General features: G+C 46.4%; 1 protein-coding gene across 2 annotated transcripts in view; it reads right to left on the bottom strand.

The window, feature by feature from the left end:
- PARL (presenilin associated rhomboid like) overlaps positions 1 to 25,504 on the bottom strand; it is an 88,147-nt gene extending 62,643 nt beyond the window's left edge. Inside the window, exon 1 of one of the 2 annotated variants that reach the window (XM_086951688.1) lies at positions 25,266 to 25,504. In XM_086951688.1, the coding sequence (XP_086807814.1) occupies positions 25,266 to 25,354 (89 nt within the window). In that variant the 5' untranslated portion in view covers positions 25,355 to 25,504. Of the gene's footprint in view, positions 1 to 24,955; positions 25,220 to 25,265 lie in introns of those variants that run through there. The other variant, XM_086951689.1, reaches the window with a different exon arrangement.
- Positions 25,505 to 26,457: the final 953 nt, after the last annotated feature.

The raw sequence follows: 26,457 nt of genomic DNA, 5'->3' as shown, positions 1-26,457 counted from the left end.
TACGGTCATCTACCCCCAAATCTATCATCTATGGCCACAAAGTTATTGAGACCATTATATAGTCCAGATAACTGGTACAACTACCACGTCTAAAAGTAGGTTTTCTCGGGGAGTCTGACGGCAAGCGGCCATTACAAGAACGCAGGCCATATCCCACTGTCAGACGAAGTAATTGGAGTGCAGCTTTTGAACACGGTACTGGTGAGCTGGACTCAGCACCAGGAATGCTATTAGCGTTATCTTCCAGCTCCGTGATATTTTCTAAACCCAATAGAGGTTTAAAGCTCCGGTTGAAATCACCCCCTATGATCATCATGATCTTATGATCAAATCTGGAAATAATGGCATCCAATTGAGCTATAGTCTCTGATTCCTTATGAGAAGACATAGGTCTGTTATAGATATTAATGATACAGACTTCTTTGTTATTAGTATCTTTGAATTTTATAGCCAGGATATCAGGATTATTACAATCTATTTGTTTATAGTTAATACCCAGTGTGATCTTTAACCAGATTAACACCAGACGGTCTTCCTTTAGTCAATTTGACTGCAGGAGTATAAAAAGATCTGTAACCTATTTTAAAGTGATTTTCCACACCCCACGTTTCTTGGAATAAAATAATATCCCTACTTTCGATATAGTCGCGCCATGCGGGATCACTCAGATTTTTCCGTATGCCCGCAATGTTCCAGGACGTTAAATGAACATCACCTTGTAACCCAATGCCCAATATGTTACTTTCCGAGTTCTGCGCTTCTGGAATCATTACTATGTTGGGGTCAGCATTTCCTAGTGTTGCTTAGTCATTTCTTGGTCACTGATAATTATAAAGGGGTCGGCTTGCTTTAACGCTGCTGCCCCTGTAACTACTGGGTTCCACCCTTCTTCTGCGCCCAGTCAATCCACCTCCTCTAGGCCATATAGCTCTGCAAAACGATTATTTGTGGCCACTGTGAAATTAGTGTTTAAACAACCCGCTGCTCCTGCATGAACCCCCCATTCAAGGCAGTTGATCAGTGATGGAGCAGCCTCCGCATTGTAAAAATAAGTTAGATTTTGCATACCAATTCCACTCCTGTCCATAGGGTGTCTTTCGTTACAAATGTACCTCACTACGCGGTTATCCCTAAAGTTTACAATGATTGTGTTCCCAGGTATATCCTTAGATCTTCTACCTACCCAGTGAGCTCTTCTGGCAAACAGGACTTCCCCATTCATATCTCTTGGGAGCGGCCTATTCCTGTTTAGCCAGAATGTCACTTTATTTTTTAATTGTTGGTAGGATTCGACCGTTCCGCTCTTCAATTCGGGAACACCAGTAAGGAAAACCACACAAGGTAAGGACTCTGGTGGCAGGTCAACCGGGCTGACTAGGAGAAGGACACGCCGGTACACATAGTGAGACGTTTGGAGGTACCCGTAGGCGTCTACTCACGTAGGATTGGAAAAGAAGCTGTACATAAAAGATACTATGGAAATACTAGCCTGCTCACAGAGCTGAAGAGAATGCAATGACTTTACCACATGAAGAGGTTTAGCGTGATCTTTCAACATTCTCCATATGGAAAACCATACTGGAAGACGTACAAATTAGGAAACCCAAAATAAGTACAGGATATTATCACAGAAACCTTTCCTGAGTCTTTAAATGTATTCCTTTCATGTCCCCTGGATACCTGGGTTGTTTTACTGGAAGAGGTCCTGAAGAAGGTGGCCTTGAGCCGCCGAAACGCGCGTCGACCAAGTGCGGGGTCTCACATTTAATCTTGAGACCTGCATTTATGATTCCGTTTCCTTGTTTCAGATGGTGTGGTGATGTATGTAGATAGGGTGTGATTGTGTGAGAATGTTGTGATGGATTGTCTATTACCAGGGGCATAATGATTTGTGTGTAATGTATAACAAATTCGTTTTTGTAAATAGCCATGTATTGTATGTATTTTACCATGCTTTTTTCCTCCATCTTTTTCTTTGTCTTATTTTAAAAAAAGTCTATGTATAAAAAACTTTTTTAAAAATGGTAATTTTCTATTTGTGAAAAAATTAGTAAAGAGATTTTCATTCAAAAAAAGCAATGATAATTTAGAGAAAATGAAATAAAACTCATATCTTTTGAAAGGATGAAATAGATTGTTGTGCCTTTGTTACCAATATCTTATTATTAATTAGAGATATATTTGCATTAGAGTTGTGTGGCCATTAAGGGAAATCTGTTCTCTTCATTGTGATATTTCATTCCCCTCCTTTCCCTGGCCTGATTGAATCTTGAGGGGGTCCCATCATATTTGCTACTGGCAGGTCAACAGTGGCCAGCAATGGCTTTAATTTGCTATCGTTGTTGCCCTTCTCTTTAGTTGTATTTTTCTGGCTATTTACCTGCCTGATTGAATCTTGAGGGGGTCCATCATATTTGCTACTGGCAGGTCAACAGTGGCCAGCAATGGCTTTAATTTGCTATCGTTGTTGCCCTTCTCTTTAGTTGTATTTTTCTGGCTATTTACCTCCCCCGACTTGGATCGATTTGTTTTACTGTTGGGTCCTTCGCGAAATTTATAGAGCTATATTTGTATGTGTATTGGTGGTAGAACTAGGTTTTGCCGTAATAACTTGGGGTTGTATGACAATTTCACTGATTACAGCCATTGGTGCCATTACAATTTCTTTTAGAGGAGCGGTATCCTTTTTCGTTCTTTCTTTTGCCTCAGCTTTTAACAGGTTTTTTTAGAATGAAGAAGTTATCTAAAGTCGTTTGCTCGAATCTCTCTAGTCTTTCGCTTACCCCCTTTATCCTCTCCAGGAGAGGGAGGATCAGTGATCTTACAACTTGCTCTATCTGTATAACTGATCCTCCAACTTGCAGAGGGATAGAATTAGAGTTAGTTACCCCATTATCAAGTGGGCTCGCTCGGATGTCGACAAGGGAATCGTCATCCGATGATACTGGCTTTGTACTCGGAGATGGGCCTGGATTCAAAGTTGCAATCTGAGTAATTTTCAATACTTTAGGGTTTCTCCCCTTATCTATGGCCTCCGTTCTTTTCCTCTTTATATTTGCTCTCGTGTTAGCCTGTGTCTGTGGATGTGCAGCTATAATTTCACTTTGAACATCGATTGAGGGAGCCCGGGCTATCGAAGGAGTTTCACCTGGGCTAGATTGTCTATCATGCTCATTAATGAGTAAATTAATATGCCCTTCTGGGCCGGTAGGGGACATGGCTTTCATTAGCGGCCCCAGTGATGAGCGTCTGATATACATCGGTTCAGCAGAAAGACGCCGTTCGGTGATGGCAATCTTGTGTTCAAGGACTAATACAGCCCTAGTAATGAAGTTGTCCAGCGTGCCACTTACCGAACCCCCCACCCCTATTTTTTCCCCCTAGGCATCATATCAAAACTTTATCTAAATTCAATATTGACAGCAATGCACATGTGCTCGAGGCCCCAACAATACATTAAAAGCCAAAGTTATAAATAATGGAATGTCTTACAGTTTTCAAAATGTTCGGGGGGTGGCCCAGCCTAGCCTTGTTCTGCCTTGGATGGCCGTAGACGGCCTGCCCTTTGCCCGGGCTTAGCCCGGCTGGTCCCGCGCGCGTCCCATGAAGCAGGAAATTGGACGCGTTTTTAAGCGCCTCCTGGTGCGTTATGGGCTGTGTTGCGGTGGCGGGTCCTGCGAAATGCAGTCTCTGGGACTGTTCACCCTCTCGGCGGCCGCGCCTGTTCTCAAATGGCGGCGGCAGCGGGAGGAAACCACAGCAAGAACCCCAGGAAAGCAAAGAGCCCGTCAGAGCCGTCGCAGGAAGACCAAGGTGAGCGAAATTCGGAGCAACCCTCTCCGCCGAAAATCTGACGCGTTTTTAAGCGCCTCCTGGCGCGTTATGGCCGTGGGTGCAGTGGACGGTCCTGGGCAATGTAGTCTCTGGGACTGTTCCCCCTCTCAGCGGCCGCGCCTGTTCTCAAATGGCGGCGGCAGCGGGAGGAAACCACAGCAAGAACCCCAGGAAAGCAAAGAGCCAGTCAGAGCCGTCGCAGGAAGACCAAGGTGAGCGAAATTCGGAGCAACTCCATTCTGCATATAACTTGTTTTCAAGAGCGGTTCACTATTACAGTGGCCCTGAAGGGAATATCAAAACTGTAATACTGGCTAGACAAAATATTTTTTTCTTCCCAATCTCACTACCTCAATATTGCGCCTGTTGAACTAGAGGGGCCACCATCACGTGCTAAACAGAGACACACATTGGGGACTCCCCGTCCCAGACAGTATCAGGGCAGGAGGCGAAGCTCTGCTTCAGTGACTGCTTGCACCTGGTGGGCCCGAAGCGCTAGAGACATGCCTTGCAAGTAACACAGCAGAGGAGTAGGAGAGACACATGGTGGGGACTCCCTGTTCCAGGCAGCATCAGGGAAGAAGGGGGAGCCCTTCTATGGCGACTGCTTGCACCTGGTGGGCCCTAAGCGCTAGAAAAGCGCCTTCCAAGTCCTGCGGCGCGGGAGCAGCAGAGACACAGTAGGGGCTCCCTGTACCAGACAGCATCAGAGCAGGAAGTGGAGCCCTGTTACGGTGACTGCTTGCAACTAGTGGGACCTAAGCTCTAAAAAAGCACCTTCTAAGTCCTGTGATGCAAGACTTGCACGGGCGCACCTAGGCGAAGCCCGGGCCCTGGGCGAGCTCATCTGCGCCTGTACATGGCCGGACAAGGTTAGGCCATCCTTCTGACATGGCATTTTTGACCCTTTGTTCCTTATTGGCGAGTTATTTCACATTTCTCCCGCCTATTCCTGTAGTATGGGTAAGCGCAAAGCAAATGGAGTTCCTGTCATGCAATAAAAGCCCACTAGAATTGATACCATGATTGAGCGAGTTATCAAGGTGGTGTCCAAGATAATTCACCTGACTGACCGTAGGCTGTCAATGGGACAGGCAAATAGTACTGAGCTAGTTGCAAATTGCTTAGACAAAATTAACAATTGTGGTCCAACAGAGGAAGCTGCCCAAAGGAAAAGCAGAGTACTAATAGATTTAGGCGCTCTGGTGTTCCGGCAAGGCAACACTCCATACAAAGATAATATAGGCCCTTCTTGGGTATCCTTGAGACCCAAAAGCCCTGCATCCCCCTCTGAACCTGTAGGGGCTAAAGTCACAGTTGGATATAAAGGCCCTGGAAAAGGGTTAGCCCTTTTGACTATGAGAAATATTGATCCAGAAGAAATGTTTACGCAGCTTGTAGAAATCATAGACGCCCAACTCAGCCCTATCCAAGCATGCTTGGACCTACCAGATTCACCCTTAGTGTCTTTATATAAAGTCCATCATCATCCATCCAAAGGGGAGTTAATTAACTCCAATACTCTGAACCGGTCTGATCCTGGGGTAAGGCACTCTAATAATACTAATTGTGTATGGGTTAATCTTGGGGAAACACGTGTTTTCTTACAGACTTCAGCAAATAAGACACAGCCTACCCATTAAGACAGGATCCCTTTGGGCCCCAATCGGGGAAGAGACAGAGATGGGCATACGCTAACCACTCCAACTATCACATTCTAGCATGGCATCCTCCCTTCCCACTGAACAAAGTAAATAAGGAACTGTGATCCCCACTAAACGAGATCGTACGCAGCCCTGTGACCCCACTCAAAGTCTCCACTGTCCTCCTGAATCAACCCCTTTTGTGGCTATCTTGTTTACTGTCCCCCCCTTAACCCAGGGAGCGGCAGAATGCACCAACAACCTAATTCGCAAAGTCATACATTGGTGCTTCTTCAACAGGGGAGTTAGTAGTCATTACTGTGATGATTTAATCATGGTCAGACGAGTGGGCTGGCTAGGTCCTGGCAAAAAGTCATTGACAGGGGATCGTACTGTGTGAAACTTTAGGTGATCCGAAGCAGTAAGACGACTGATCCAGCACAATCTCCCCAAAGGGGCTCAAGGCCCAGGTATCTAGGTGCTTCCACTAGACTTTTTTTAACCACTAAGTTTTTGTGCAAGGGACAAGGGATTGAAGGTATAGGTCTCATCAAAATATGGGTAGGATAGCTCCCCTTATAAGAGGTCTGGTTTCACCAGTGGAGTGGAGGAATAGGTATCAACCTCTGGGGGGCTTGGATTGTAATGATTGATTTATTCCAGCAACCGGGAGACACCAGCAGAGCAAGGTTGGTCCCACCACCGTAAACCAAGATTTCCATGGGCGAGGACTATGAGAATCTACTAGACCCCATAACAAGCATTTGCAATGCAATAGGTCTCGCATTAGGAAAGTTTGAGCTATTGGTATTGTAAATGACAAATTTTGTATTTATGTGTTGGTTTTGAAAATAGCGAATTGAATAGCTTTGTCATTTACAATGCCAATAGTTTTAACTTTCGCAAATGTGACACCTATAGCATTTGTAATGCAATATGTGTTGTATTTACGTGACTTAGATGTATTGATATTACAAATAACAATGGCTTTTAATTTTTTTTATTATCTAATACTTAAATAAAAGTTATTGTAATTTATAATGGCAATAGCTTAAACTTTTGTAAATAACTGTTGTGAAGATTATGTTCAGTGTATTTTATTGTGACGAAAATCCAAGAACAGAAGTGAAATATTAACATCTTTTCGTGACATTTGTAATAAAGCTTGAAACATTGAGAGAACATATTTGAATCAGTTGTTGTTGAATTGTTGCACAGATTGATGATGTGGTGGCGACGAGTGATGTTGTGGTGGCGACGAGTGATGCAGTGGTGGTGCTGAGTGATGCTGTGGTGGTCGGATAGATATATCGAGTGAGTGCGATAGATAGATAGATAGATAGATAGATAGATAGATAGATAGATACGAGTGAGGGCGATAGATAGATACGAGTGAGGGCGATAGATAGATACGAGTGAGGGCGATAGATAGATACGAGTGAGGGCGATAGATAGATACGAGTGAGGGCGATAGATAGATACGAGTGAGGGCGATAGATACGAGTGAGGGCGATAGATACGAGTGAGGGCGATAGATACGAGTGAGGGCGATAGATACGAGTGAGGGCGATAGATAGATAGAGTGAGGGCGATAGATAGAGTGAGTGAGGGCGATAGATAGAGTGAGTGAGGGCGATAGATAGAGTGAGTGAGGGCGATGGATAGAGTGAGGGCGATAGATAGATGGATAGATAGATAGAGTGAGGGCGATAGATAGATACGAGTGAGGGCGATAGATAGATACGAGTGAGGGCGATAGATAGATACGAGTGAGGGCGATAGATACGAGTGAGGGCGATAGATACGAGTGAGGGCGATAGATACGAGTGAGGGCGATAGATACGAGTGAGTGAGGGCGATAGATAGAGTGAGTGAGGGCGATGGATAGAGTGAGGGCGATAGATGGATAGATAGATAGAGTAAGGGCGATAGATACGAGTGGCCTCCATTTCACAATTATATACATAAAAACTTGAAAATCAAGGCAATTGCGAACTTGTATAGGCATGTTGTGTAAGTGGTTTGCAAGGTATGGAAGACTGCATGGACTTAAGCTTGATGCAGACATTGTTTGTTTTAATATCAGGAAAGACCTGCTCAGCAGGCAATAAAAGAAACAAAATCCCCATGCCTAAAAATAATGATGTTTAAGAAAAAAATGAATGTGTCTATCTAAGTATTGAATTTGTAAACTATTAAATGCCAGGGCTCTGCCCATAAGGCCAATGCAGCTTGCACCACCCATGCCTTTGTCATGGATGCCGCAACAACTACTAACCATCTGCCAAAACAACTACTAACCATCTCTCTCGCATGTAAATGCGACAGTTCAGATTACAGGTCCCCAAAGCTAAAGGAATGGCTGGGGCGGCAGGTATTAGCAATTTTAATGTATATTTTAGTCCCAAACTACCCTTGTTCTGCTCATCTCTAAATTAGATGAACAGCTGCCACCATGTGGTACAAAAGGGGGTTTGATGGACGGAACATCTGAACCAATCAAACACTCACACCCAGTCAACAGATCTGGATCTAATACATCACCGTTCTTTAGCCCACTCTGCCACCCCATGTGGTGGGCTGTTCGAAGTATGGTGTTGACAATTAGATGCCGAGCCCAGCACCGGAAACCAATGCTGGAGCTGAGCACGGAAAGCACCGGCTCAAATTAAGCATGCAACTGGTGCTTATGTAAAGGCTCCAATACCTTTGGGTCCAGTTCCCGCAATATAAAACTGCAACTAACACCAGCCCTTGGAACGCTGCCTATAGTCCAGTCCGACCCTGGCGGTAATTGCTACGCTTATTCCGCCATATCTGAAATAGAGGCTTAATGTGAGCGTATTATCACGCCATTCGCCATAAACGATATAGCCTCTGTGGAATTGTCCGTCCGCGTGCGCACGCAGATGGCAGGCCACGCCCCCACACCCCGCGTGGTCCCCAGTGGCTTCTCGCAGTGCGGCACTTCGAAGAGCACATTGTTGTTTTATTGAGAGCGGCTGGTAGACGCGTTGCGCCTTAACACAGCCCCAGGCGCACAGATGTGACAAGGTCTTCACTAATGAACGTGTGCATGACAACGTGCGCTACCAGCTGCTTCCTCTTATACGAACACTCCCACAAGTCCATGTGCGGCGTTGTACCTCTGTTTGGAAAATTAGACAGTCAGCACAATGCAAATTTCACCTTTGTGCTGAAAATCCATTCCCTGCCCAAGCGAAAATATGTCATGTTGTTTACATTATATAATGTGTATTTATGTTATTGTATGGTAGCTTTTGTACAGCGCTTTATAGCGCTAGTGTGGCATTCTTTATGTTATGCTGTGTCATGGTGTTGTGTTTTGGCATTTGAACTGCACTTCTTACTACTGGCATTGTCCACAACGTACTGTGTTGTGTTATCTGACAGTTGAATAGCACTCAACTGCCACTGCTGTGAAATCTATTTTCGCATATGCTCATCCTGAGTTCTAAGGCATACGGATTACCGATTTGGGCACCACCGGAAATCGGCACGCGGCATTGGAATCTGAATTTTACGGGAAAAGAAGAAATTCTGAGATGTTCCTCCTATCGAGTTTCGCCAAGAAAAAAAAAACACTAGTGAAATGTGAAAGGAGGAAACTGGAGAGAAGGAAAAACATGCAATAATTGATGTGCAGAACTCCGGTCCCGCATGCCACACCTTGTCCTGGACAGGAAAAAGAAAGCCTTAATATTGATAGTGGGTATCACCACATCTTGTGGTGTCATTCATGATGGGCGTGGTATTGCCCAATCGTTTTACACTTGAACTTGAAATGAACCCCATAGTCAGAGAGAGCCACTATAATTATGAAATTCTGAAGCTGTGCCGTTCTTCCTCATCATTATGGATTTGCAATATTTACCACATAATCACAAATTGCAGATTTTACCCAAAAAATTGTGTTTAGATGAAACGGATCACATGTTACTATTTGTTGCCGTGTAGTGGAAGGTCCTTGGCAAAGTTGACTGGTCAATTTTAAATTGCTTAGAGCTGTAGCGGGGTCTTAAACTGATACTAATGAAGTGAAACATCTGTGCAAACAGTGTTAACCCCATCATCGCGGCGCAAATTCGTGCGCTGTGCTGAACGTTCCATTGGGCTTATGGACTCATGACGGAACGCTTCCGTCATGAGCACAGGCCAACCGACGCTCATGACGGAACCGTTCCGTCATGAGCATCGAAGGGGTTAACATGTAAAAAATAAAACACAATAATGAAGTTACACCTTTACAAAATGTGCCACATTACACCACATAACTTTCCTTTTCTGGTCGCGTAATTTAGTCAATCCTGGCACATAAATGTGTCTTCCCCTGCTGCATAATTCAAGTGGCCGCCCCCTTAGTGTATTTTTTAAGTCACTTATAATTGGTTATCTGTGTGCAGTAATTATGTGGCATATAGTGCATACTGAGTTCAATGTGTTTGCCCCAGTGGCGTTGTCAAGCGCAACCTCCAGCATGTACAGTAGGGGTTGCCACTTGTCCCTCAGGATCAGGCAGAGAAATGTAGATGTTCTAATTCGCACTAAGTCATATGAGCATCAACACTGAGCAGAGGCTGCATAGGGAAGCTAATATATAACATCAATAAAAGGGTATGATAGCAGAGGGGTCAAGGTCAGAGGTGTAAGCAAATCAAAGAGAAAGGATGAACATAGGAACGGCAAAAGAAAAGACAACCGGACAACGTCGTGAGAAAAGAAAGACAAAAGTGAGGAGTGGAAGAACGAAAAATAGGGTGAAAGAGAGTAAGGCGGGTGGAGAAGAAGAGAAAATAAAGGGGCACAGGAAAGGTGGAGGGAAAGAAGGCAAAAGGTGAGAGGGAGAGTCTGGAAGAAGGCTAAGAGAGTGAGTCAGATAGCAGAAGATAGGCGGAAAAAGAGAGGAGGTAGTAGAAAGATCTAGAGAAGAAATGAAAAGAAGGCATTAATAAAGGAGAGAGAGAAAAAAGATTAAAAAAAGAAAGTGACGAAGAACAGAGCAAGAAAAGGACATAGAAATGAATGACAGAAGGAAGGAACAGATGGGAGAAGAAGGGCAGACAAATGGGAGGAATGAAGAAAGATGAAATGGGAGAAGAATGAAATGTAACAAGCAGGAAGTGGAATAAGGGAGGGGGTGGCAAATGGTGAGCATTTTCGCGGCCGCTTTGATGTTCTCAGTGGCCGCGCGGCTCACTGAGAACATCAAAGCGGCCGTGAAAGTCCTCCCAAAGTCTGCAGGTGGACAAATGGTGCGTGCTCCCGGCGCACATGCACTGTGCCCGATCTGCCTGCAGACTTTGGGAGCATTTTTGAGAGCCCCTTCTAAACTCTTGCAGACCAACGCATGGACGTTGGATCAGCGAGCCCTAAAAACATGTAGTTGTAACATCGCTGGGATCGCTAATAAAAAGAAGTCTGAGGCATGGACAGAAACAACTAGAAGATATCAGATTGTGGTTCTACAAGAGACAAGGAACATTCATAACTCTTATAACCTAGACGGGTACACTTCTTTCTTTTTACCAGCAAACCCTTCAACAGCAGGATGAGCAAGGGGTAGCTTGCTCACACTGATATAATTGTGTATATGGTGTATGCCCACCCAGCTTATTGCAGAACACAGGAATCTACTCGCTGTCCAATTATGATTTTGAGGGCCTAAAGAGCATTCTATTGCTAACTTTTTTATAATTCCTTTAATCGATCTACCCCTACAGAATATTGATGTGCTCCAAGGTCCGTTTGGCAGTTTGAGAGGAAGTACAAACTGCCTCATTTGGTTATTTTCATGGGTGTACATTTATGCCCCTTGGACTGCTAGGTTATCATTCGCTCCCTCAAAACAGATCCCTATTGGGGTGGCCACTTTAAACATTCTACAGAAGTGAAGGAAGTTTGCTTGATGATGTTCTGGCAGAATTTAATCTGGTTTCCATTAGAGAAGGCCTGAAAGTGAATGTTATTTTGACCTTTAAGGGAAGAGGGGCTAACACAGTTATAAATTACCTGTTGGTTTCGGCCTACTTAGCCCAGTTTGTGCCTAATTTTAAAGTTCAGTGGTCCGAGTTTACCGACCACAACCCCTTAATTTTAGATCTGCAATGGGGGAGACAATGTCTTGATAAACTATCAATCAAATAATCAATCAGGGGTCTATAGAGCGCAAGCTACTCACCTGGAACAGGTCTCAAGGTGGTGAGGGAAGGGGGACAGGGGGGATCCGCAGATCCTGGAGGTTCACCGAGTTCCATCGAAGTGCCAGGTCTTGAGGTCCTTTAGAATTTTAAAGAGCGAAGCAGTCAGTTGGATGTGTAGAGGGGGGGGTTTCCAAGCCTTGGCAGCGAGGAGGGAGAAGGCGTGCCCTCCTATTCTGCTTTTCTTGATCCTCAGTACTGCTGGGAGGGAGAGCTGGGCCGAGCAGAGAGAGCATGGAAAGCAAGGCGGTGGTTCAGGTTGGCAGGTCCGGTGTTGTAGAGGGTCTTGTGTGCGTGGGTGAAAAGCCTGAAGGCGATTCTTTTCTCGACGGAGAGCCAGTGTAGGGTCCGTAGGTGTTCGCTGATGTGGCTTTGGCGCAGTAGGTTGAGGACTAGTCTGGCGGCAGCGTTCTGGAGTTTGCAGGTGAGATTCTTGGCGATCCTGGAGTAGAGGGCATTGCCGTAGTCCAGTCTGCTGCTGATGAGGGCATGTGTGACCGTTTCTGTATTCTGGGGTGGGATCCACTTGAAGGTCTTACTGAGGAGGTAGAGGGTGTGGTAGCAGGAGGTGATGATAGTGTTGATCTGGCGGTCCATTTCGAGGTTGGAGTCCAGGATGATTCCGAGGTTGCGTGCGTGGTCCGTGGGGGTTACTCCGAGGGTGGGGGCCACCAGGTGTCGTTCCAGGCGTCGGGGTGTGGGCCCATGATGAGTACCTCGGTTTTGTCTGTGTTTAGGTGAAAGCAGCTGTTCTTCATCCATCTGGCGACGGCTTTCATTCCGTCTTGAAAATTGTGTTTGGTGATGTTGGGTTCGTTTGATAGGGAGAAGAGGAGTTGGGTGTCGTCTGCGTACAATGTGATGTTGAGTCTGTGTGCTCTGACAATGGATGCGAGGGGCCATGTAGATGTTGAACAGGGTTGGGCTGAATGGAGGGAGTCTGACTCGTTGCTTTCTGCCAGAGAGGAAAGAGAGGATCCAGTCAAGGGCCTTGTTCTGGATTCCAGCGTTGTGGAGTCTGCTGGCTAGGGTGCGGTGAGAGACTGTGTTGAAGGCCTCAGAGAGGTCTAGGAGGATGAGGGCAAAGTCTCCTCTGTCAAGGAGGGTGCGGATGTCATCTGGTGCAGCGAGAAGTGTGGTTTTGTTGCTGTGGTAGTTGTTTTCCTCGAAAAAGGCTGCAAGTTGGCTGTTGACAGCTTTTTCCATGACTTTGGCTGGAAAAGGGAGTAGGGAGATCTGCCTGAAATTCTTGAGGTCTGTGGAGTCCGCTGAAGGTTTTTTCAGGAGAGGGTTAATCTCTGCGTGTTTCCAGTCGTTGAGGAAGAGGCAGTTTCGGATGATAGGTTGATGATACGTTGAAGCTCGGGGCAATGATGTCTGCAGCTTTGCGGTAGATGTGGTTGGTGCAGGGTCCGTGGGGGCCCCCGAGTTGGTGGTCTTCATTATCCTCAGAGTGTCTTCGATGCAGAGGGCGGTCCAGCGGTCTAGTGTCAGCTGCATTCTGCTGGGATCGGTGGGAGTGGGTTCCTCATGGGGGGTTGTCATTGAAGTTGTCATAGATTGTCTTGATTTTGTGATGGGAAAAAGCGCCGAGTCTGTCGCAGAGGTCCTGGGAGGGAGTGAGGTCTGTGGACCTGCTGTTGGGTTGGGTAAACTCTTTGATGATGCTAAGAGTTCCTTGCTGTTGTGTGCATTGGTGGAGATTCTGTCCTCAAGTGCTTTCCTCCTGGAGAGTCTGATGAGATGTGGTGAGCAGCGGTGGTTGTTTTGAAGTTGTCGAGATCTGTCGGGGATTTGGAGTTCCTCCACAGTTTTTCAAGCCGTCTGCAGGTGCGTCTGGAGTCTCGGAGTTCTGTGGAAAACCAGCTGGCTTTCTTGGCGTGTGGCGCAGAGGCTTTCTTGAGGGGGGCGATGGTGTTGGCGTAGTCGGTGATCCAGTTGTGTAGAGTGCGGTCGACGGTGGTGGGGTCATCTGTGGTGGTGGGAGCGGAGCTGCAGAGGGCGGCGGCAAGCTGGTCGTCGGAGATATTCTTCCAATGCTTGAGCTGATGCAGGCATTGGCGGGGGATGTTGGATTTGAAGGTTAGGTGAACACAGCGGTGGTCCGTCCATGGGAGTTCGGAGGTGTGGGTGAAGGTGATGGGAGTTCCCTGGTGTGAAAACGGGATTGAGGATGTGCCCAGCTAAGTGTGTTGGTTCTGGTACGATCTGCTGGAGTCCTATGGTGTGGAGGTTGTACATGAGGGATGCGGAGTTGGGGTCCTGGCGGTTGTTGAGGTGGAAATTGAGGCCTCCTAGCAGCAACAAAAAAAAAGAAAAAAAAAAAAAAATAATCGGTGGAGGTGATGGCATGCGGCAGGATGACGTCGGTAATGGAGTTAGAGAAAGGAGCGCAGGTTCTGGGGGCTCTGTAGATGGGGGAGCTTCAGAGGGTGGAGGACCGGTTGGTCTGGATTTTGAAATGGAGGTGTTCCATCAGGTCTGTGGGCCCGTCGGAATAGGTGCTTAGCCGGAGATGGTGATGCCTCCTCCAGGGCATTGGGGCGATCCTTCGGGTGAACTTGTATCCTTCAGAGATGGCGATCCCGATATCTGGTCTGGAGGCAGGTTTCAGTGAGGAAGGCGATGTCTGGGGCGATGCTGTCAAGGAAGTCCCAGATTTTTGTGGCGTGTCTCCGGAGGGAGCGGACATTGGGGTGGATGCATCTTAGGGTTTGCGGTGCGATGTAGTTGTTGCTGGGGGAGGTGGAGGGTCCTGGGTCTCCGCAAAGGTGAAGGGATGGTGGGAGTGATGGCAGGTGAAGGGTCCGTAGGTGTCGAGAGGTGATGAGAGCTTGCAGTTGTAGTTCTTGCCAGCGGTGAGTGTGTGGAGCGCTGAGGAGCTGTAGCTCTGGCGGGCCGGAGGAACAGGGGTCCTGGCGCAGGTCGCGGATGGGCGCAGGCGGGCCTGCCTTTGCGCCCCCAAATTATAGTGAGATTGTCCCCTATGATCAGGGGCGTAGATTAAAATAGAGTACGGTCCCACAATACTCTTTCTTTCATTTCCTCCATGCTACTTGTGAAACTGACTTCCAGTGCTGTTTGAAAGACTCTGGGGATGAGGAGTTACTTTTGAAAGCATATTGAAGAATTAGCAAAGAGATTGATAACAACCTTAGTGCCACCCTGCAGGCAGAGGGAAAGTACAGGTGTGAGATGGTTTGACTCCAACTAGTCAAGGGCCCATCAAAACTTGAAAATGGCATTAAGAAAATTCCCTGAGACAGGGCGGAGATGGTAATAAAACATTAGGAGAACAAACGCGCCATGTTATCCTGAAAGAAAATGATTAACGGCCTAATTGTCGCACTGGAGTCGGGATGTATGGAGGGTCTGGAACCGGCGGAAGCTGCCTCAAGATGAACCACGAACTGTAAAGTTGAGGTCATAAGGGGGTGAACATTGCTTGGTGGTGGTTGGAATATATATATATATATATATATATATATATATATATATGTATATAGCCAAATAACCAGTGTGGTCTGCTGCTCTCAAAATTGTCATTGCTGCCACTAAGAGATTGAAACGCTTGGTTGCTATTGTATAGGGGATGGGGATCTGGGGCAGGAGCCTTAGGAGCTCGGCACCGACCAACTCCACTGTTGATGGTTATGTTCAGGGCGACAGGCACTCTGCGAGTTGGGGTGGTGGGAGTTGTTGTACCCGCCAGCAGGATAGCAAGGAGGGGGGTGGGGAGAGGTGGGGTACTGTTAAGTGTTATAGGGATTTTTTGTTGTAAGGTCAGCTATTCTATCAGGTGCAAACAGGTTCACAGAGTGGTACAATTCGAGAGGATTACAGGAATGTTACGTTTTATGAGAATTGCTAGATCAGTCAGTTTCACTACACTACACACTCAAGAAGATGAGAAGATACACTCAGCTAGGGATAGAGGGTCACTAACTACACAAATGGGGACACCCACAAGAGGACCAAGACAGGAACAGAATCAGGCTTCTATAGGAAATTCTGGGGGTGCCAGCAGGGACATACCAGCCTCAAACTTCTGTCATGGAACGTTAATGGTCTGGGGAGGCGTATTAAATGAAGCATAGTTCTACAATACCTGCACAGACACTCCCCGGGAGTTGTACTTATTCAGGAAACACACCTAAAGGGCCACAGATATTGTGCACCGGATAGGTATGGCTATAAAATGATTGCACATGCAGGTTACACGACTGGTTCACGCGGTGTTGGGATATTAATAAAAACGGCTCTCCCTTTCGTAGGGGGGAAAGTTTGGCACGACCCTCTGGGTAGATACTTGGCAATCACAGGGACATGGGAAGGCCAAATGATTAACAGGGTCTTGTGCTACATTCCGCCAGCGATGCGATCTGAGGCATTGGAAGCCCTGTGGGCATTGTTCGTTGACCATCCGCGGGGACTCTTAATGTTGGGAGGTGCTATGAACTCCACTATCGCCCTGGGGATTAATCGGGAATCCATGGTGACCAGAGGGGGGGGGGGGAACATTGGGTGTATTTGTCGATGCGATGGGTCTGACAGACCTTTGGCGATTACACAACCCTCGCACCCACTTTTTACTCAGCCGCACATGGAAGTTACTCCAGACTTGATTACATACTAACACACAGAGGGGAGGATGCTTGGTTCTCACACGCTCATATTGGCCCACAGGATTTTTCTTGTTTTTTTTTTTTTTTAAATAAGGACAATTCTCAAAAGGTTCGGGACCAGGCACAGCTCTACTTTCAGGAAAATGAAGGGACAGTGGCGGAGGTATGTACTCTGCGTGAGGCCTTCAAGTAAGTTATGAGGGGCTATGTTCAAGCATGTATAGGGGCGCTAATAAGGAGAAGAGGTTGCAGTGGGATAACCTAGAAGTGACAACAGTGTTGGAACTGGAGGCAACATACCTGGAAGGGGGGGGTAAGGGGGGGGGGGACAGATAAGGAATCAGCACATTGGATAGCACTTAGGAAGCAAGAACTACAGGATATGGCTCACAATGCGGCTAGTGATTTTTGAAAAGACAAAGGTCCTAAACTTTTTGATGCAAGGCAAAATAATGAGCACAGACTTGAAATAAGAATTCTGTATCTTTTTTCTCCAATGTCCAGCCGGACAGAGGGATGTTTATTTCAAAAGGTTAAGTAAAAAAATTCGGAGTTTAAGTGAAACAAACCACTAAATGATAACTGGGCACAAGCCTGTACCAGGTCAGAAAAGAGAAAACATTACATGGGGGAAAGAATAACAGGCAAACAGATTGGAGCAAGAGGTGGCTTACAATACAATGTAATCTTGTGTAAGCTCAAACCAACAGTAACTGCAACACATGTTACACAATCGAAAGAAGCAGTACTGTTAAAACAGTTGAAGTGACGTTTCGATCCCTATCTCCAAAAATTAATTGGGATCATCTTCAGGACTATCAAATTTACTTTTTGCCTGATTGTTTGTATAAAAGCCTGTGGGATTGAACAGGAGGAAGGAAGAGGGAAAAGAGACAAATTATCTCAAGGGGAAATTTCTGTTTACATACAGCATGTCAGTCACACTTTTGGTAATTCAAACGTTCTGTGCCATAAAGTGCAAAAACATTAAGGAGACAACTGTGCAGTGTGCACACCTGGTGCATGACTGCTTAAAAGGGCATAGGTGTAGTTGTGCTCATTTTTTAAGTAGATGGTGGAGTGAATGACAACGTGTGCTTGCTCTTAATGTAATGCGAGCAAGACCATGTCTAAGTGAGTGAAGGTTCGACAATTCGGCGCGTTAATGATGATAGGTACGTTACGACAAGACATGGGATGTGGATTGTGAGGGTTCAGCAAAACGGCGTATTTACAGTTACTAGTGTGGACGTTCAAAAGGGCCGGTTTGTGGTGTTTTCACATAGTGATGGTTAATTGAGTTAATAATCCACATTTGTAAAGCGCGACAATCACCCGTAAGGGTCTCTAGGCTCTGGGGGCCGTCGGGAAGATTAAGCAAGCTATTGCCCAGAGTCACATGGTGCAGGAGTACTGACCTATGCACTGATTTGTAGTGCAGCCACGACGTGAGCAAGAAGAGTCTTGCAGGAGGTGTGATCTGCCAAGGACAGATACAAAGAAATTAGGTGCTGGGCGGTGAGACCGCGAGTGTTTAAAATAAACCGTGTAAGTACTACCCGAGGTCCTCAACTACCTAGACGGGTCCCCTTGTTTTTTATATTGTCACAATGCGGCTAGAGCGGCTACGATCACAACTCAGAAACGTATTTATGACCCAGGGGATAAAGCCAACAAAATGATCACCTGGTTCGAAAAGAGGGACAGGGACAGGAGCTGGGTGGTGGAAATACGCGACAGCCAGGGACGGATAAATAATACCGAGGAGGAGATGTCGCAGGCATTCACAGATTACTATGAGGAACTTTTTGAGCGCCGCCCCACCAGGTCAACCCTTGATTCTAGAGAATTATTGGAATAAAGGCGACTACCAAAACTAACTGAGGAAGATAGAGATGGATTAGATAGGGAAATAACTACTGCAGAAATAGCAGGAGCTATACAGGATTTACAAGCTGGCAAGGCACCTGGTCCAAATGGTCTGCCCATCAAGCTCTTTAAATGTACAGCAAGTATGGTGGCCCCATACCTATTAGACATGTTCAATGAAGCGCGGAAACGGGGACGATTACCGGTTGACCAGCGAACGGCTTCCATCATGGTTATTCCCAAACCCGGCGGACCAGTGCAATTCTTACAGACCAATAACCCTGTTGAATGCGGAAATTAACATTTTGTCCAAGGTCCTAGTTAATCGTTTACAGGTCCCCATTACGACCCTGATACACCCTGACCAATCAGGCTTTATGCCCCGCAGAAGCACCAGACTCAATCTTAGACACCTTTACAGGGTGATGTACCAAGTGAAGACAAACCCGGGGATGGAGGCAGCGCCTGTATGGCGTTTGATAGTATAGAATGGCATTACTTGTTTGAGGTCCTAGGGCAGTTTGGTCCACACTGCCAGTCATGGTTAAAGTTATTATAAAAAAAATTCAAAAAAGGGGGGAAGGTAGAGGAAAAAATGGCCAGGTTCGCCCTCCACAGCATTAAGTACACAAAAAAAGATCTGAAACATTCAGATCCAGAGAACCTAGCTAGCTACTGAGACATTACACCATTGGGTCTGTTTTAGGAAAAACAAAATAGGGCAGGGAAAGAAAAAGCATTTCTTTTAGTCCCCTCATTCACCGGAGTTTCCTCACGGTGACATGCTTCATCATAGGGGCTTCCCAACCCGCTGCGGGTTGAGGCGTGCTACGACTAACGATATTGCGTAGGAGCACTTTTTTGTGAGGACTATGTGTCGTTTTTACTAGGGTACTGTGTTTCATAATAGAACCGGCTCACCTAGTAAACCACCCCATTTTTAATGTATCCGCTAGGCGCCTGAATAAAGTTAGTTTAGCTCACTAGTAGGATATTTTTAACCCTTATCACTCCACTTCACTTTCCCCTTTTCACATCACACGACACATAGTCCTCACAAAAAAGTGCTCCTACGCAATATCGTTAGTCGTAGCACGCCTCAACCCGCAGCGGGTTGGGAAGCCCCTATGATGAAGCATGTCACCGTGAGGAAACTCCGGTGAGTGAGGGGACTAAAAGAAAAAAAATGTCTTTCCCTGCCCTATTTTGTTTTTCCTAAGACAGACCCAATGGTGTAATGTCTCAGTAGCTAGCTAGGTTCTCTGGATCTGAATGTTTCAGATCTTTTTTTGTAAAGTTATTATACTCACATCCTCTAGCCAGAGTTCGGGTAAATGGTACGGTCTTGGGCGCCTTTGTGCTCCACAAGGGCACTCGGCAGAGATGTCCTCTATCACCGATTTTATTCGCGTTGGCACTCGAGCGGCTTGCGGCCTGGGTGAGAGGTGACCCGGTGATCGCTGGTATTCCGGGGGGCGGGGGAGGGGGGCTGGGGGGGAGCTGTGGGAGGAACGAATATCACTCTACGGCACGGGTACTCATAGTACGGCCAATGGGCCGCCAGCGGCCCGGCAAGCCTTCCCTGGCGGCCGGCGGACCTTGCAGACATCGTACCTGTGTTATTTACATTTTCTACAGACACTGCAGGTTGCAGCAGCCCAGCCAGACTGAGAGACTCTGCTCTGTGGGGGCCTGGCGATTCCAGTGATTGTCAGAGTGGAGCTGCAGGGGCGCTGAGTAGAGGTGAAATACAACAACGCTTTATTAACATGTAAATGGTATTTTAAAGACCTGTGAAGTACTCAGGTGCGGCTGTTTGTGTGCACGCTGGGGAAACTGTCTCAGCCTTGGCGGTCACACATGCGGGGTGAGGTGACAGAGGGAGGGAGACAGAGGGAGAGGGAAGGAGGGAGAGGGAGGGAGGGAGACAGAGAGAGGGAGACAGAGAGAGGCAGTCAGGGGGAGACAGAGGGAGGGAGACAGAGAGATTGAGCGAGAGAGAGAGAGAGAGAGAGAGAGAGAGAGAGAGAGAGAGAGAGAGAGAGAGAGAGAGAGAGAGAGAGAGAGAGAGAGAGAGAGAAAGGCAGGAAGAAAGACAGAGGGAGGGAGACAGAGGGAGAGAGACGGAGGGTGACAGAGGCAAGGGGAGGAAGGGAGACAGAAAGAGAGAGAGGGAGACAGAGATGGAGGCAGAGAGGGATGGAAAGAGGGAGACAGGGGGAGGGAGACAGAGGGAGGTAGGGAGAGGGTGAAAGGAAGACAGAGGAAGGGGAGCAGAGGGTGAGAGACAGGGAGGGGGACAGAGGGTGAGAGACAGGGAGAGAGGGAGACAAAGAGAGAGAGGGTGGCAGAGAGGGAGGGAGATAGAGAGAGGGTGACAGAGAGGGAGGGAGATAGAGAGAGAGTGACAGAGAGTGAGGAAAATAGAGAGAGGGAGGGAGATAGAGAGAGGGAGAAAGAGAGAGGGCGGGAGATAGAGAGAGGGAGGGAGAGAGAGGGAGGGTGACAGATGTGTATGCCGGGTCAGTGGACAAAGGCGTCTGCTGCAGGGACCTGTGTTCAGCCTCATGGTCACCGTTTTTTTTCTTCTTTAGCAGCGCCCCTCCCCCTCTGACCCCACCCCCACTGGTGCGGCCCTCGGCCACAAACCACACTGTAAATTTGGCCCCCTGATAGAAAGTTTGTGAGTACCCATGCTTTACGCTGGCTATGTCCTTCTTTATGCGACGCGACCGCGGTTTACTATAAGCAGACTGGTGCAGATCTTTAAACTCTTTGAAGGGTATTCTGGGTACCAAATTAACTGGGATAAGTCCCTATTGTACATGCTATCAGATGGGCCACCTCCACAGCCTGGTGCCAACACACAGTTGATGGTTAAAGATAGTTTTAAGTATTTGGGTATACGAATAACAAAAACTGACCCAGACTTCCTGACTGAAAACCTACAACCACAGCTGGAGCGCCTCAGGAGGGACATTACTCATTGGAGAAAGCTGCCGCTGACCCTGATGGGGAGGGCGGTGCTATATAAGATTATATCATTACCCCGTATGCTCCATGTTGTACAAAACACGCCGTGCCCAATCCCTGACAAATTTTTGGGAGAAGTGGACAGCGAACTTAAGACGCTGCTCTTCTTTTCAATCTTTATCTTCGTCCCCTTCTTTCTTCTCTGAGGCAGTGGGACGTCACCGTGTTCAACTACGCGGACGACCTGCAACTCATCTTTCCTCTTAATTCCCCCTCTGCTATCCCCAACTTTCAAGCAGCCATGTCCCACATTCTCCAGTGGATGGGCCACAATCAGTTAAAACTGAATCCCGGAAAGACGGAGCTTCTCCTCCCCGGCAAGAGTGCCTCCTTTTGGGGGCCTCAATTCTGGCCGGTGGACATGGGCCCCCCTCCCACCCCTGCAGCTTCGGTGAAGAGCTTGGGGGTCACCATTGACTCCGCCTTATCCCTAGGGCCGCAGGTAGGGACCGTGGTCTCGTCCTGCATCTACCAACTGCGCAGGATCAGGAAAGTGGCATACCTCTTCACACCTGATGCCCTCCTGCACATCATCATGGCCCTCGTCCTCTCCCGCCTAGATTTTTCCAATTCGATCTACCACGGCCTGCCCAAAACATCGATGGCTAGACTACAAGTGGTCCAAAATCAGGCGGCGAGACTAGCTCTAGGGATTCCGAAGTGGCAATCTGCCAGGCCCCTCCTTGTCAAACTCCACTGGCTCCCTGTCGTCTCCAGGGCAGCCTTCAAGACCGGCTGCCTTGTCTTTAAGTCACTACTCGGCCCCTGCCCTGCTTTTGTCAAATCCCTCATCAGTCCCTACTGCCCATCCCGTACCCTGAGATCTTCTCACCTTCACCTTCTGACTGTTCCTCCCTTCAAGCTCTGTAGATCTGGAGGCCGGAGATTTGCTCACCTGGCCCCCAAGCTTTGGAACTCTTTCCCTCTCCCCCTCAAAATTTCCAACTCCCTAACCCTCTTTCGCAAGTCTTTAAAAACCTGGCTCTTTCCCCAATCTGTCTAGTCTCTCTGCCTTCTGTACTCTTTACCAGCGCCAGGAAACCCATGGTGTCAGCGCGCTTTATAAGTTCCCCCTACGATACGATACGATGCTGTGGGATGGTGGGGGTACGAGAATCGTGCTAGCCAAACTACAGAAGGATGTCTACAAGGGTGGGCTGGCTATTCCGGACTTGCTAAAATATTACTGGGCCTCACATCTAATGGTAATTAACGACTGGGTGTTCGGAGATAGGAACGACCCAGCGTATAGGGTTGACCACTGGGCAAATGGGAGCACTATATAGTCGGAAAAAATCGGGAGGCAGGCCACCACATACTCAGATAGTTGTTGAAATATGGGCAAAGGCCAACCAGTTTCTCGCTTGGGCTGATAAACTAACGGAACAGACCCCTCTCAGGGACAGTGAAGTAGGTAGCTTGCAGGGTTTTGGAAAATGGAAACTGATCGACATAATAAGACTGGGAGATGTGTGGCAGGGCAACATATGCTTACATTCTCTGATTTACAGACTGATTACCAGTTAGCGGAAACAGAACGTTACAGGTATCTACAGTTGAGACATACTTTGAACAAATATTTAAAGGAGGGGGAACAGATAACCAAATATAGCCCACTTGAAAATAGATTGCTACTGGACCCAATACCGGAAAAAGCACTGCCATGCACCTATAGAAAGATAATCAATAATGCCCCTGATCTCCTGATAAAGTTAAGTGAGTCCTTGGAAACTGATTTAGGCCTACTAGAAGATGACGACTGGGCGGTGGCGATTCGAGCAAAGTTCAGGCTGGTTCAAGTAAGAATAATTCACAGATCCTATTCCACTAGTATACTTATGTTCAATCTGGGGTGCATTTCTACGGAACAATGTCAGAGGGGATGCAATCAAAGAGGTACCTTCTTTCATATGGTGTGGGAATGCCCGGTCATCCAGCGTTATTGGCGGAAGGTGATACACATAATGTCAGAGGTGGTGGGTCAGGAGGTTCCTCTTGAAGCCCGGTGGCATGTAATTTGGGTACCAGGGGAACAGGCTTGGCCTAAATACCAAAAACTATGGCTATTAGTGGCCGCAATGGTTGCCCAATGGAACACTGCCAGAGCTTGGAGGGCCAAGCAAACACCAACAGCGACACAATGGAAGCGAGACATGGACTGGTGCTGTACCGCAGAAAAGACTATATACGAAAGCAGGAGTTGTCCCAAGAAATGGGAAAAAGTATGGCAACAGTGGGAATCTTATAGGGGCAACTGGGAGATTTCAGGAAGCTATATGAGAGAGAGGGTAGGAGAAGAGGTTTAAGTTAGATTGAGATTCTGATTGTAAAGTGTTCATTGTCATATAAGAATATTTATTGCCGAATGTGCACTAGTGTACTGAGGATGCATAGAATATGAGACTCATGATAATGCTATATTTTGATGCTGACGTATGTTTAATAAAAATGATTTATTAAAAAAAAATGGGACTATGAGAATGCTACGCTTATTGGTCTACTGAAAGCCAGCCTAGCCTCAATGAAAGCAACAATAAGTGCTGCAGCAAGACTTTTAACAGGCACTTGTCGTTGTGATCATATGTTCCGATCACTCAGAGCCTTCAACTGACTCCCTGTTGAAGCAATGATTCAACTGAAAATTGCTTTCATAACACACAAAGCTCTACACAACTTAGGACCAAAATCAATGGTGAACAGGAACAAGCTATCAGGAGGCAGAAGAGACTCCAAAAGTGCTAAATCCCTCATACTAGACCCAGACAGATTTAAAAAAAGAAAACTCAAGGCCACATTTTCGCCAGAACTGCTCTGTAATTTTGGAACTCCCTTCAATTACCTCATTCAGGTTGTTCAAAAAGGAAGCAAAAGCCTTACTACTAGAAAAACATGTGTCATAAGAGAACTGTCATCCACCCTACTCGATATTGTATGCAAATGGTTTTATACCTTGCTCTTTGAACTCTATGTATTGAGTTAACCTCTTCAGTGCTCATGACAAGGTCAACTCGTCATGGGTTTTACCTGCCCTGTGCTTATGACGAGTTGGCCTTGTCATGAACAATGGGATCCTGCATTTCTCAGCGCACAGGGGGGAAAACCCTTAGCACCCAAGGTTTAAGTGAAACATGTCTTTACTGTACTGTAACTCACATCAGCTCGCTGTGTACAGCTCTCCGATACCTTGATGGTCATGTTCACGCTTTATAAAATACTATAAATAAAAATAAATAAATAAAAACATCCAGTGTCACCATTTAAACAACTCATATTGGCAATCTGGGGTAGACAGGATCTAAACTCGCCATACGAAACCATGCTCGCCTTGGGACTAGTCCCCCCACCATAGCACTGCAGTACAGCCAACCACTTTTAAATGCTGCTTTAAAATAGTCCTTTACCCAAGTTCTCTTTTTTGCACAAGCACTTTTCTCTTGAACTATCCCGGCTTCAAGTAGGGACATGTTTATAAGTTTTGACGACAATGATCCTGTCCCCACTTGGGTCAGACAGAGAAATGCAAATGCCCTTTAGACAAATCATACTGTATGATTGGACTGACAATGATACTTCACTTTATACGCTGCTTATTTGCAAACTGTACAGAAGGATTTTAACATTTCTGATCTCAAAATTATTTCACTGAACGCCACATTTTATTGCATGTATTCAACTGATATGATTCATATTGTAATGACTTTCATTAATCGAACAATAAAGGCTACTTACTTACATTAGTTCACATTCTTTGTAAACCTCCATCACCATCCATAAAAATGTTTTAATTTTTTTATTTCCTGCAATCACTTTAATGGAATTACCTTGCTTCTAGGGGCAACATTCTTATTATGTTTTCACCAGGACAGGGAAGGCTGTACAATTTTTTACTTGTAGTGACATGCCCACCACCCCTCCACTATCTAGTGAGCGGCTTGTGACCATGCATCCTAGACTAAGTAAATGCCCTACCTGGGGCGAGGCTCAGCTTTTGCAGCCCAGGGTGGTCAGGGGGAGGGGCTCTTCCTCACTGGCATCGCCGTTACCTGTGTTCGTAGTTCCGTGTCTGTGTCAGGCTGTCCTGAATCCAGCCTCGTGCTCTGCAGCTCCTCAGTACCCAAGTCCCACAGGCCATTCCGCAGCCCTTCTCTCACATTGACTTCTGTTTTAATTCACAGGACTCATTCACACAGTTACACTGCAGACTGGAGCACGTCCCAATTTTCTGTGCAGTTTCTCACAATTTTCTTTGCAGTTTACTCTCTAGCCATAAGAAATGGAAGACGGACGGGGTTCGTTTCTACTTGTCCTCCGAGTAAAACAATCCCTGCGTCCATTTCCAAATGAATACATCTCGATAACTTGGGTGAGGAACGCCGCCAAAAACACATTTCCCTAAATCGTAATAAATGCGTAAATGAAAAAGATTATATACAATGTGGAATAAGTCAAACAAAAAATACTGATATAACTTTATATGTATATTTTTAGTGGTTCAACTCGTTTTAAAAATGTGTTTTTAGATACCAAGTTTCGCGAGACACTCTGAACTTTTATATACCAAGTTTTGCGAGACACTCTGGAGAAACTCTAAACACGTAGTATAGTAGAGCATTCAAAAATGGCCGATTCAAAAACATGCACCAACTGAGCTAGTTTACACCTATTTGTCCTTTAGTTATTTCTCCGACTCATCCTCGCCACAAGCTCTCGAGTGTTGTCCTGTAGAGCGGCCATGTTAGAGTCAGGCGGAACTTCCAAAATTTAAAAACAAGCACTGGCATAGCCAATAGTTCTCGTGGTTAGGACTTTCTAAGTGTTTAGCCATGCAGCACAATTTTTCTGGGAGCGGGGCCGTCAGAGATTGATGATCTATGCAATTACTACACACTGGGTAGAACAGTCTGATTCAGGAATACATGCTTGCTTAAGGAAACAATTCATAGCTGCCAAGGTTTCAGAGAGCTATGTGTGACATTTTCATAATTTCAGTGTAATTATAAGTGACATTTCAACGACTAGGAGTGACACTTTCTCAAGCAAAATCAAGCAATGAAAATGAGGAAAACATATTAATATCATAAGTTACACCGATTTGAACAACAAGAAACTCTAATATCTTAAAACTGCTACAAAGCACCAGAAATGGAAGGGCAGTAACCGGAGACACACGGCGTGACTATCCTCTGTAACAAACGAAAGCAGGCACAGCAGCTGCTTAGAACTGCCAAGTCTTTT

The sequence above is a fragment of the Lissotriton vulgaris genome, unplaced genomic scaffold, assembly GCF_964263255.1.
Source record: "Lissotriton vulgaris unplaced genomic scaffold, aLisVul1.2 SCAFFOLD_4901, whole genome shotgun sequence".
NCBI lineage: Eukaryota > Metazoa > Chordata > Amphibia > Caudata > Salamandridae > Lissotriton > Lissotriton vulgaris.
The sequence above is the reverse complement of the archived record's forward strand: the minus strand, read 5'-3'. Positions and strand labels throughout refer to the sequence as shown.